This window comes from Triturus cristatus, chromosome 6 (genome assembly GCF_964204655.1).
Source record: "Triturus cristatus chromosome 6, aTriCri1.1, whole genome shotgun sequence".
Lineage (NCBI taxonomy): Eukaryota > Metazoa > Chordata > Amphibia > Caudata > Salamandridae > Triturus > Triturus cristatus.
In genome coordinates, this window is record NC_140589.1 from 1065670247 (window position 1) to 1065684050 (window position 13804).

Here is a 13804-nt window from a genome sequence, read left to right on the forward strand (position 1 = left end):
ATGAGTAAAATGCAAATACGAAACTTCCACTCTATCAACCCCTTTTCTCCCCTCCTTTGGTATCCATAAACTACAGCTTTGTGTTCAGAACACCAACACCTTTCAATATAAACACAGAACTCCTGTCTTTATCAATGTTTGTTTACATATAGTATTTCCCTCCCCTTATTATGTTTAGGTCTCGCCTGAGCCAGCGCGCATGCGCTACTCTGCGAGACTTGAAGTACGCCCTTTTTAACTTTAAAGACACGCTCGTGCGTGTGCTTTTTTTTTAAATCACACCTATTGGCCTTTGCGTACGTCTTTCTAAGAAAGACAGCTGGCAATTGGTCAAAGGCGGGTGCATGGCCCGCCTTTTCTCTGCCTTGGCTTAGGGTCCGCGGGGCCGAGCAGCAGCGCCATCTGTTACCAATTATCTTAATTGGAAACAAATGGTAGTCGCGCTGGCTTCTTCCTTGCAGCACGCGTGTGTGCACCACTGGCGGTCACCCTTACAGCGTGCGCACATCGCACACCACTCGCGGGACATGCCTCCTTGTTTATTTACATTACAAATGTTTGTTTTATAGCGTGTACGATAATGGATTGGGTGATCTTACAACAAGACAATTGAACACACTCAGGAGAGTGGTTATTTGTCGCGCCCGCTTTTATTGTTACTGTTCTCGATCCCTTTCATGGGATGCGGGTCAAAGGGCCATTAAAAAGGCACAGCCGCGAGCTCCTGGTTAAAAGGCGGAAATCCCTGAAAACTGCGGGATCGGATTTGGAGGGAAGCTGTCTGTCTGAAGTCCCACGCGTGTGAGAAGCGAACTCGCATGCACGCACGGCAAATATTTCACTCCTGTGCCTTAGGGAGGCGGAAAACCCCATAGGAATTTTATGAAGGCTCCGACCTACCGAAAAAGAGCTGGAAACCCATTTTGTCTAGGCAGTGCCGGCTTTTAGGCGATGCAAGTGGTGCCACCGCACCGGGTGCCAAGGTCAGGGGGCGCCATCTGGGGTCTGAAATCGGCGCCAATCGCATTGCCCAAAAGCCTGCACTGTTGAACATCAAGCTTTCTTTTCCAGGACGTTAATCTTCCTAGAGACATATGACAGTGTTAATTAGATCAGGAGGCACACTTTTATGCCCACCCAGCGCTGCAGGAAAAGTAAATATTTGTTTTGCTTATGAGTCAGAAAATAAAATAAAAGGTTTTGCGTTAACATTTCAGTATGTCTTCTTGTTTGTGAATTTAAACAAAGTAAGTTGCAGGCAGGGCTGGCTCTGTGGCAGTGCAACATATATTATAGTTTTAAATGCACCTGCTGCCGCATTCTTTGATTCCAGCAATTTTCTGGCAACAATAAACATGTCACCATAACTCCGGTGATTAATGTTTTTTTCTGCCGAGAGAGATCGGAACTTTCACTTGTAAAAGTTGTGATTTATCGTAAGGTAGCACAGCGTGCCTGCTGCAAAGAATGTGTACCATGCAGATCTCAAAGAACATATCATGTAAATACGTCTACTGCTTTTGTCAGAGAGATCCTATTCTTAATTGCAGTTTTTAATATAAAATCCTAATGTAGAACAGTGAGCAATTAACTATCCTCAAAGAGCTGCATGAAAACTGCATGGTATAGGTTAGAGCGTTACAATTTTATCTCCAGTCTTTTATTATCCTAATGTTGCAAAATGTGTTGATTGGGGCAGAAATCAATTTTTATTATTAAAGAGAACCCCCAACCACGGTGTTCAGTTTTATATTCTAATTTTGTCCTTTTCTAGACCAAGCAGTCTTAAACTATACTGCCTACAAGTATGGATGACATGACTCCTATTGTAGTCCTCTGTCTTATGTAATGTTTCCCATATTGATTTACACAAGTATAATTGATTCAGTGGCATAGCAAGGGGGGGAGGGGTGTCCGCTCCAGGTGGCATGAGTTTTGGCAGCGGCGGCCTCTCCCGCTCTTACCTGCCATCTAGGGGTAGCAACCCCCCCCCCCACCCCCCCACACTCTTCAATCGACTGCACTGGGGTGGAAAACGCAATGACCTCCACGGGCAGCCAAAAGACTAGCTACGGCACTGGATTGATTGTCTCTGTATAATATGTGTGATGTAAACATCTCTGACACCCTACACTGGTATGAGTGTTGCTATAAAACTAATTTAATTAATCCGTGAGAAAGTAGTCATGGAGACTTGAGGTGCACTGTTGAAGGGTGGTGGTGAGGGAATCCGTGGTGGAGGTGGTCATTGGCGGGGCACCAACAAACATTGTCACACAGGGCGCCATCAGCACTAAAGCCGGCCCTGTGTGTAGGGATTTATAGGTTACCTTCTTTTCAGCGTGTGATATCAGCTCTTCAGTGGGTGACCATGCGAAGAGAGCCGATATCTTGTAACACCCTCAGGCAGTTGGCAAGTCTGCATTTTTGAATAAGCCCCACGTCTCAGTAGTGGCGTAAAACAAACTGACAGGACATTACAATCAATCAATCAATCAATCAATCAGTGACACTTGTAAAGCGCGCTACATACCCGTAGGGTCTCAAGGCGCTGGGGGGGGGGGGGGGGGGGTGCCGCTACTGCTCGAACAGCCAGGTCTTCAGCTTCTTCCTGAAGGAGAGGTGGTCTTGGGTCACGGACTGGCAGTGATAGTCCACATGCCTGCTTACTGCTGAGCATGTTTTTATTTTCTTGTCCTACATGTAATGTAAACTACAAAGTTGATGGAGTGAGAGGAGTTTACATTTTGGCTATAGTTTCTGCTTACAGCGTTCGTTACACGAGTTCTCGTTCTGCTCGCAAGATACAGCTGGTTTACTTTTTTGTTTACAAAACTGCATTATGAAGGGAAAGGGAGGACGGTTCCAGGTTCGTTTGTGGTTCATGTTTCCATTCGTCCCTAATGCTGGGTCAGAGTCAGGTCAGGTAGGGAGGCAAGAAAGGCTAGGGATCCAATCCACTCAAGTCGTGTATTGCTTCCATTGAAATAATTACATCAACACAGCTGAAAGCAACGGTTTTTAGGTGAAGGCCGGGGTTCAGGTTCAAGGCTGGTGGCAGTGTCCGTAATGGCCTGGAGTGCGTTGGTCCTCTTCTGCTGTACACCCCCTTCTCTGAGGCGCCCCAGGAAGCATGTCCTCTCTTGCCACTGACGATGGCGTCGCAAGGGCTCAATGCGCCCTATTCCGAGCGAGGACATTGGGCATCGCATCCTCTGGCAATGGAGAAATAAACAGGTAATAACTGGGGTGAAGCGGGCCATCGGAGCTCTGGGTCCGGGTGCCACTGCACCTGCTGCACTATTGATAGCGGCGCCCCTGCCCACAGATGCCTCTGCCTCGGGGGTGTTTCCATCAGCGGTAACACTTCTATCACGCTAGAAAAGCGAGCCCTGGGGCTGGTAACACCGCTCAAGTACAGCGCTGACCCCCATCTTCCCCCCCATGCTCGCCGCATTCACAGGCGTCTGAATAATGTGCTGACTAGAAATCTGAACAACACATCTCTCGGAAAGCAGGAGGCGCTAATGTTCTCCATCGCACGGACATTCATGTAAAAGTGTACATTTCCTGCCTTTTAATTAAAATGCTGACTCGCCGGTCATCAGCTCCGCTTCAAAGAGATGAATGTAACAGGGAGAGGGTCGGCGCCTCGATGGAAGGGAACATTAATGTCTTGGAGATGTTAACCCATTTGCACTTGTGCAGTGGGAAACAATCTGAGGCTTCTAAGCGCTCTGAGCGTTCACACATCAATCACAGATGCTACGTAGATTGAATGCAACATAAAACCGTGGGTTACCTGGTGAAAAGAAATCCTTAGTTTTTATTTCATTTAAGGCTTTTGTAAAGCTCCGCAAACCACATTTCCACACCACCTTCCATGGCCGAGGAAGGGAAGGATCGCAGGTCAAATGCCCTGGAAGTGAGGTTCCCTAGTTCGGTGCCCCGAGAAATGCAGGGGGGGGGGGGGGTTCTTCTGTCACCCAGCACTGTCAGGGTGCACAATGTAAGTAATGTATTGGTATTTACATCGTCACTTACCCTGACTGGCCCCTGAGAGTTCACTCCAACTCAGCCTTCCCAGTAGGGGGGCTTGTGGGTGGCCCCTGAGAGTTCACTAATATTCTCCTATAAGGTCCCAAAGGCGAGACATATTAGCTATGCCAATGCTTGTTTTAATATGTTGCTCTGAAATAAGCTTGAGTAGGATCAATGCAATCAAAACATTCGGTGATTTAGAAAGCCTTGTCCGCTTCCCTGTGCTTAAAAATAACTCTTTGGAGTGACACTATCTCTGCAGGTGAAATCGCCGTGACTCAGAAGGCATTGACCTACGGCAGCCATGATCGGTATGTCGAAAACATGTGATTAGCTCTCACTGTGGAATGAGGCTCTGCATGTGCGTCTCCGGCGGCCGAGCCCTCCCACCCACAACTAAGATGTAAATAGTTGGTGCCCGCCCGGAAGAGGTGGGTGAAGACAGGCTGCTGGACGGAGCAGCCGGAGCGTGCCCCCACCCGCCAAGGAGAGACCGCTGGAGCCGGATTCATGCAAGGTGCCCGCATGACTGGCCAGCAGGGCAGGATGCCAGAGCAGGCGCAGCGCTCGGTCGGTGTCCTAATGCCCGACGGGCAGGAGATCTGCTTGGCAGTCGGGGTACGTGTGTTAATGCAGCAATCCAGAGGGGGGGAGTGGGGGGGGGTGAATGCCGCAGGTGATGTGTGGAGCTTGTGTGGCGGAGGTGGGAGGCTAGGAAGGACCGGGGGCTAAAATGACTGATTATTTAGCATTTCAGAACTTTTTCTCATGTTTGAAACCCACCCTTCTAGCCCAAGGAAGGAGCAATTGCAATGTTCATTATTTCTGCCAGGAAGTTCCCCTCTTGGATATCTGGAAATCCTGACACTTCTAATCAAATTATATTTCTGCCATGGTCTCCGAAATAGGCTTAGAAGTCCCGCGCGAATCTGCTGTGGCATACTGGCCAAATATTTCAGTTACGTGCAAATTACGCGGCCAGGGAAGGCACCGCGGGTTGCTGCCCCTGACGCTGCTGTGCGCGCCCGATCACGAGCCTTGCGTGTTATGTGCTCCTCTCCTTCCGCACCGTATGTTATCTCTGGTACATCAGTATTTCCGTGTGAGCGAGCATTAATAGCTGGCACTCGACAACGGTTTCATGCGCTCTCGATCGGCTTGCGTGGTTTGTGAGCAGTTTCCCAGTCACGCTGATCATAATGTTTTGAAACCAGGATACCTGCGGAAACGAAAAGACAACAGAACTTTGCACTGCTGTACATCGGTGCTAAGATGAGAGTGTGGGACAACCAGGGCTTTAAGTGGGCTGGAGCATCGGCAGTTCTTAAAAGCAGGACGCGCAAACGGGTCCCTAACGTGCTCTCTGGGGCTTATTTACAAGCCCCTTGCGCCACTTTTGCGTCACTTTTCCCATGTTAAAAATGCCGTAAAAGTGGCGCAAGGGGCTTGTAAATCTGCCCCTCTATTTTTACCCTCGGGGGGTGGGGGGGGATGTAAGTCTAAAAATAGTAGCACCCGTCACTGCTTTTGATGGAACTTCTAAGAGACCCGTCGAAACTTGGGAGGGCTTTACATTAGCACCAATTCCATTACACAAGCCCATATTCATTTTTTGAATCACCAGTTGTACAGCCGACGTTAGGCTGGAACCTGCTGTCTCAGCTCGAAAGCTCTAGCCTTATGCCACATGTTCGCTCACAAAAACTGCAGCATTTTCAGTATTATATACAACGAAAACATAGCTGGTTCATATTTATGTTATGCAACTTACAACAATTGACAAAGGCAATAGTACTGGCGTGTTGCAGGTGTAATGTCACTTGTATTATGGATGCAATGACAACAGAAGCACAATACCAGTCGGGTGGCACACTATGCTAAGTACAAATTTTTAGCATGTGTTTTAGGCCACGCCTGTAATTACATCGGCCATGCCCCTATGAGAGACCCCTAGTTTTTTCATCCTACTTAAAGCCATGGGGACAACTTATCGTCGCCATAGTGTTTTTTTCTTTGTCTGTGAAAATGTTCCCCAGGGAAAGCTACCCTAAACAGGAATTTAAAATATGTCACTTGCGCCAGACATACGGCTCAAAACAGGCATTGTTTGGAAGTCGGCTGTGGTGGACGGAATTACACAAACTTGTCAGTAGAGCGTGTGTAGTCTAGCGAGTGGAATTGGAGTAATTGCTTCAGCAGCAGCGTCAGACTGGGATAAAATCACAAAAATAGGCCCGGACCACAAAAGAAAACAGGCCAACATTAGCTAATCAGATAGCTAAACAGTGACCCACATTTGCAAATGTGGCCTGTTTGGAATTCATAAAGACACACCGATGGGTCTTTTGCACGGTATGGGGGATTCCATTCATCTGTTGTTGCTGCAGGCAGTGTTTGTGATATTATCAGAGATACCAACTGTAATAATCGACCCAGCAAACCATAAAACAGCCCCACACACTGTTACAAAATCCGGCCCACACACTAATCTGTTATGCCAGCCCATCAGACACCGCCTGGTTGCCCTATAGGTTAGTCCGACCCTGTTCAGTACCCTTTTTAGGTCTCGCCTGGCATTGCAGCGCGCATGTGCTGCTCGCCGGCGAGAGATACTGTGAATGAGGACTTTCAGAAGGAGGCTTGAAGCCCCGCCCCTCAATTCCATTGGCTGGCATCACCTTTTATGCTAAACGGTGGCTTGCCATTGGAAATGAGCTTTTTTGGTTGCCGCCCTTTCGCATTTTTGGGATGGCCTCTCCGGACTGGATGGCTTGGTTTACGTCTGTCATGAAGCACTTTCTTATCTTCACGAGGCGAGTTATATAAACAACACGTGGTCCAGTCCGGAGGGCCATCCCAAAAGGAGGCAGGGCTGTAGGCAGGCACAACGTGCATTGCGTGCTTTCACTTTATGATTCCATTGCGTGGCGACAGCTTGTTTCCATCTGTAGCGGGTCAAGCATTGCTTCCTTGGGAATCTCTCCCATTGTGCTTGGGTTTGGCTGCCCTTGCGGTATGGGAGAGGCTGTTGCTGCTGCTCTTGGTAATCGCGATGTCCAAAGGGGTGGTAGTCATAGTCCTGACCATGTCCATGGCTCTCTTCATACCCACCATGCTCCCGCTCGTGCCCGCCAAGCTCCCCCCTTTCATGCCCATGCTCCCACTCTGATGAATAATCTTGCTCGTGCCCATGAATCCTATCAGGCCTCCATGTTCTCTCTCGTTCCCTATAGTCCCTTTCATGGCCGGCGTGCTCTCTTTCATGGCTGCCATGCTCCCGGCTATATCCACGTCTCTCTTCATATCCGTGGCCTCGCTCCTGTCCTCTGTGCTCTCTCTTGTGAACCCCATGGCTATCCTCTTGCCCATTCTCAGCAGTGTGGCTGTGCGTTTCTTCCTGGCCCCTGATGCGGGGATGGCACTCACAGCGGAGGCCTGCTTGGCGGTCAACTCCCAGATGGTCTCCCTTTAGTCTAGGATGGTCTCCTTCTGGTGCACGACTGTCTCCCGCAGGAGCAGAATGGTCTCCTTTGGCTCTCCATGAGACCCTGTCCAATGGACACTGCTGCCTCCATTATGCCGTGAGGCCTCTGAGTGACAAATAGAGTCATTTTCTAATGGCATGGGGCTGCAGATACATTTTGGGAGGGTGTGCTCTCTCCAGCCCCCAGGCACCAAGATCAGACACAGCTGAGTCACCAGGTTTGATGCTGTGATTTAGGGCCTGTTTTGTTTCCGTCTGCGGCAGAGTTCCCTGTCTCCGTCTCTCCCTCGCCCGAGTCCTTTGCTGTTCCTCAACATGATGAGACTTTCAGGGGGATTTAAAAAGAAGATTTGTGTTGTTTGCTTCCTATTTATTTATTTATTTTTATTTTATTAAAGCATATAATCACTACTACGATTTGGTGCTTTATCAGTTGTTGAATTTTATATCATTCCTACAATAGCGACTAAAAAGCCTGAAAGTCTATGACTCGCTGCTGCATAGTTTACATACGCTTTAAAGGCTTTTTTCTATGTAGTATCACTGCTATTAGCGTTTGTAATGCCTTGTTAAAACAGTAACTTGACCGCATCATGGTGTAACGTGCACATGCATCTAAACATTTAATTTGATGAGGCTGGTGACGCATATTATTAAATACACGTTAAAGGTGTACATTGCATAGCTGTCCTGTCCAGTTTTCAGCACGCACCTTTGAGCGACATGCCATCATTTTAGGGAGGAAATTGGAAGGAGAAGCATTTTCAGGCGGGAGACAGCAAAAGTAAAGCTAATTGTTGCTTCACAAATCAGGAGTCTCCGGCCCAAATCGGGTGCATTGGCATGTATGCGTCACGTATGACACCTTTTGTGACAATTTATCAGGAGCAGAGAGCAGTGGATGAAGAAATATATTTTACTAAATTAAAATCTTGGTTTATTAAATGCAATGCAGTACCTGGATTAAACAAAAGGTAGGCCACATCAGTAGCTTGAAAAGCAACCTTTTTTTCTACTTTTCAAGAGCCCGGCAGCTCACAAGATGATCCTACGAAGCCATTTGTTTTGCTATACAATACCATTAGCAAAGCAAATGGCTTTAACTTAATCAAAGGCGAGATCTATTGCATTTTCAATGCTTGTTATAAGTGTGCATAAGCGCGCCTTTCTGGTTGAACAGTGAGGGGTGGTATTCTGAACACAGGCAGCAGTCCTATGAAAAGGTCTATTACCTGAACTGGTCTCTCCTGTTCCGATTGAGCAGTGAATGTGCTTGTGTTGACTGACAATGGTGAGCATGTTTCTTCCCCTACTTGGAGCTTCATTGAGCAACCAAGGAGCAGAGACTAACATCTCCTGAATGGTTTATAACTCATGTTATCCTCCGTTGGAGGGCTCACATTGGCATTTATAGTGGACAAATGGGCAGTTCTAGATGTGAGCTTCCAGAATATTCCCCTAGATCAATCCACTTCCAGGAGAGCTCACTATGGACTAGCATTTGTGTCAGTTATATTGTGGCTCACCATTTTTCAGGCTTCTGTTGGCTACAAAAAGCAGTTGGACTAGAAACAACTAAGATTCAGTGATTATAATGACCTAACCCGAAGGGATGGGAACTAAATTAGATGCAGAATTAGCCACAGGAATCTATTATCGAGGATTCCCCTGTATGTCCGCACTTATGCATTTGTTTGTTCCTTGTAGGTGAAAGCCTCCGGGCAGGAGCTCTTCGATAAAGCGTGCCATGCTGTGCAGATCAAAGACCCTCATTTCTTTGGCCTCTGTGTTCTTCAAAGTAAGTGTATCTTGAGCAACCTACAATTAAACGTGGGCAGTGCTGATTGCCAAAGGCTGATTCTGTGCTGGCGCGTTTCCCTTCTACAAGATAGTACCGGTATCACGAGGTCAGAAACGATTGTCAGCACTCACACGGTCAATAGTTCTCCAGATGGGGGTTGATGTTTTTAGCACAGGTGTACACTGTTGTTGCCGGATAGTATTGTTTTATTTTAATTGGACGAGTTAGGCAGCTGTGACACACCTTACTGTGAGTGATAACCAACTTACTTGATCGTAGGAGAAAGGTGTTTGATGGAGAAAATGTGTTAACTCAAAGGGGTGACCTCGTATTCCTCAGACATGGGATACGTTTATATGGTATAAGGAACAGTGGTTTCCGTGGATCAGTTCATGAGTAATTATGCTCTTCAAGGAAGGCAACAAAAGTGCTCTCCCTACATTAACATACAACGTAAACACCACACTGTTAGTCCCAAGAAATGAAATTATTGAAACCTTTATAATACAGTCTGCACATATATATTTAAGGTGCTCCATAAAGAGAAGTGAATGGTGCATTACCTACTCTGTCAGTCAATCAGTCAAGACAACTTTATTCGGCAGAGCGCCTCAAAAGAATAAAACAGTTCATTATACAAAATATTATAAGTTTCTTAAAACATATGTATCAAATCAGGATTACCAGTCACAAGGCAACTATTTTTCTGTTAAAATAATAATTCATATATTTTCCTAGTGCCAAAAGCTTTCTTTTTAACATGTAAAACTGCATAGCCAATTTTTTCGTGGAAAGCTTTTGCAAAAAGTCTAGAGCTGCCTGATGTTGTTTAATTTTTGTCTTGTGTAACACCAGAACGACGTAAGCTGACCTCAGATGCGCATATAATAATAATAAATCGGTATTTGTAAAGCGCGAATTACTCATCCTTCCGGGTCTCAAGGCGCTGGGGGCTGTTGTGGAAATTAAGTGAGCTTTTGCCCAGAGTCACATGGTGCTGAGCTGAGTTCCTGCTGTAGCCAGGGATCGAACCATGAACCCTGTGCTCTGAAGTCAGCTGCCCTGGCAGCTGCACCACACTATAACGTGCAGATAATAATGTGAGACCATATATTATTACATCGGCAAGGCGGTAAATCACGAGACCAGGAAAAGCTACCATTAAATGGATTGTGTTCAATCTAAAATAGGTGAGTAAAAGCTGAGAGGTTGGGTTTTCAAACAAGTTAGGTAGGGTTCAGTGAGGGTAACAGTTACAACTTGGATATAGGCTTCTAAGGACTGCTTTTTTTGGGTCCTTGCTAATCTCTAAGTCATCTTGATATCACAGAAGCATTTTTTCACTCTCGCTTTTGCATCTTTGCCAATGTTTTGCTGATATAAAAACATTTCATCTAGGCCTAAAGTAAAAAAACATTTTTTTAACATAGACTATCCATGGTATACTTCCTAATTATCTAAATTAAGGCAATCTTGAATGCATGTTCTTGTCAAGCCTGCTTCCGGGATCATCCAACATTTAGTCCACAACAAAAGAGGGGTCAGTCCAACTAGATCATCTAAATACAGAAGTCCTAGTTCTTTGTCGCGAATAACATTAGCAGTGTTTTTTGGAACTGCCTAAATCCTAGGGGTGAAACAAACATGTTGTAACTTCTCAACTTTTGTGATCCCCACACACCTGTGCCATATAAGGCTTTTGAACTGCATTTAGATTTGCACAATATTATAAGTTTTGCTGCAGGTTTTTGTTTTAATTATAGAGAGAACCAAAAAATGCCTTCAATGTTCTTTCATCTGTTGGGATTCCAGTTGAAAAAGGGATTTACATGAACTAAAGGCTACTCCCAAGCAACTGAAATCCCTGACCTTGCCCTGATAATGTCTACACATGTTGAAGCATTTTACCTTTGAGCCAAAGGGACCTCAAGTCCTTATATATGATTTAGAATAATTTACTTTTAGGTCTTGCCCCTCCACGAAGTCAGAGAAACCCTCCAATAAGCTCTAAAGCCCATTGTCCGTGTGGGCCATAAGGACCGCATCGTTTGTGTACAATAACATTGGAATATTTTGGTATCCCATTTTCGACACATCCCTACCTAAATTGATTAAATGATTTGAAATTCCATTTATATATAATACAAAAGGAAGGTCTAGCATCAGGCAGTGTAGACTCCAGTTATTAACACTAAATTATTCAGGTACCACCCCTCTGTTCGAATCATCAGGGGTTCCATTGTCCTTTTCCATTCTCACATTGTAAGCTGTAACATTTGCGAAATGTTCCACACTAAACATAGGAACAATATTGTCCTTACTCAACCAAGCCATGTTCTAACATTGCTGAATAGGACTTTTCAGTTAACGCTTTGGCTCGCCGTGTTCGTTTGTCAAGGTCTTCTTCTCAGGCTGTCTCTCTATTGCTAATGCAGTGTTGTATCTATTCTCAAATTAACAATGTGTGAATACACTTGCAAGGGAAACGTCACTCAAGCAGAAATAGAAAACAGTATACATGCGAAATGGAAAACAGGGCTACTGAAGACAAGTTTAGAATATTAAATCAATGGTGCACATTTAATATGCGTTTGCACCTTTAAACACAAATTAATATAACATGTCAGTACATTAAATTCATATTGATTGTGGCATATAGTAAACCTTTAATACACATGTGTAAGTATGGCCAAAAACTAAATTTTATATGAAATATAGGAAACATTAGTGCGCACATTACACAAACATTATCTTTTCTAGAGTAAGCACACTCTAAATATGTGAGGATGTTTTACTCATCAAGTCTTCAAAGAATATCTTATTTATTATGATTAAGGCACACAGTGGTATATATAAATTCTCTAATTCTACAGTGAATACACTTTAATAATGATGTCAACTGCAGCATTTCATATTAATGCTCCTAGGCCACACAGGAAACATGTGCTAAGTGCATTTGCATGTCATGTATTTGTGACGTGTAAAGGTGTGGTCAAACATACACTGTACCAATCCCCCCTCTGATGGCAAGTCAAACCATCACATCTAAGATAATCTTTTTATCAAATTGACAAATTACAATCTGGTTGTTTTCATCAAATTCCTTCTGGATTCCTCCAGAAACTTCATATCTTCATAGTATTTACTTTGGCTGTCTTCTAGTTCTACGTAGGCTTTTTTAATCTTCAATCCCTTTTTTACTTGTGAATGTTTGCATCCCTCATAGATTACAAACAAGAATAATCCACAAAGGGGGCCGAGCTTGCCAGCTCGCAAAATGGCCGCGCCGTAACAGAGCTCCCCTGAGCCATCAACACTATCCGGCATTATCCTGACTCTTTAAGCCCTGTGTTTGCTAAAAGCCGCTGCACCATCCCGATCTGCGACACCTGTGTGGCTGAGACTTTACCGCATCGCTACATGTGAAGAACAGCCTGCAGAGCGGAGCGGACGCTTTGCAATATCCACGGGAGAGTGGTGGGCTGCCTGAGCTGTCATTGGGTCCTACTGCGTGATGGGGTGAGCTCCCGGGGGGTGCCTCTGCGGTGGGGTCGCACCTGCCCTCCAAATCGACGCTACTGACCTGGCTGAAGACTCGGCTGTGGGGAGCATGGGCACTGCCTGGGGTGCATGTGGACCATGAGTGCTCTGCTCTGGTTTCCTGGCTGCCTGACCTGGGGCGGGGCTACGCCTATCGGGAACCACGTAGAGAGACTGCCTGACTCTGCTATGCAGCCTGAAGGCGGCCTAGCGTCTCCCCTCGCCGTGTGAGACTCTGAAGATTGCGAGGGTGCTGCGCTGTGTGGCAGCCCCCTGGTGATTTAAGCTGCCGCAGAGAGCGTAGGTGAATTGTGGCCTGACGTGAGGACGTGAGAGACCCAGTGTGTGAAAACCAGCCCTCTGGATTTGTGGTGCCGTGCTTAGTTTTGTGATGCTGCAGAAGGGGGGGAAGCTTCAAAATACACTTGCTGCTGAGGTATGCTGTCTGATGCCTGTAAGCATTTAAGGCCCTGGGCCTGAGGTGGGACTTAAGTGGGACCTGGAGATGAGCTTTGCTTCCTTCATTACTCCACGCAAATCCCTTCCTGTACTGGGTGCACTGATTTGGAGGCGGCTTCTATTTGAGGGGTAGTTGACCTGGTGAGCCCTGCAGAGTGGGACAGGCCGTGAAGACGTTCATCTCTGCCCCTACTAAGCTGTATCACTTGAATAGCTGATTGACCTGGTGTGGCGCCAGAGGGTTATCCTCCTGACTGTCTGATCTTGCCCTAACCTTGGTGAAGTGAGCCCCACTTGCGACAGCTCTGGGGGGCTGAGTCACCTTCGGAGGCAGCGGCTGGACAGGTACCCTCTGGAGATGGTGAAAGTGGATAAGGTCTAGTATAAGCTCCCATTTGAACAGCGCAAAACATGAACCCTAGAACCGATGATTCCCAACCCCCCCCCCCCCCCGAACAGTGCAGCATGGCTGAAGAAAT

General features: G+C 46.2%; 1 protein-coding gene across 1 annotated transcript in view; it reads left to right on the forward strand.

Moving 5' to 3' along the window:
* The first annotated feature begins 4341 nt into the window (after positions 1-4341).
* Positions 4342-13804, forward strand: part of FRMD1 (FERM domain containing 1) — a 574048-nt gene continuing 564585 nt past the window's right edge. Inside the window, exons 1-2 of the mRNA XM_085611901.1 lie at positions 4342-4659; positions 9233-9323. Coding sequence (XP_085468027.1) covers positions 4552-4659; positions 9233-9323 — 199 coding nt within the window. The 5' untranslated portion in view covers positions 4342-4551. The remainder of the gene's footprint in view (positions 4660-9232; positions 9324-13804) is intronic.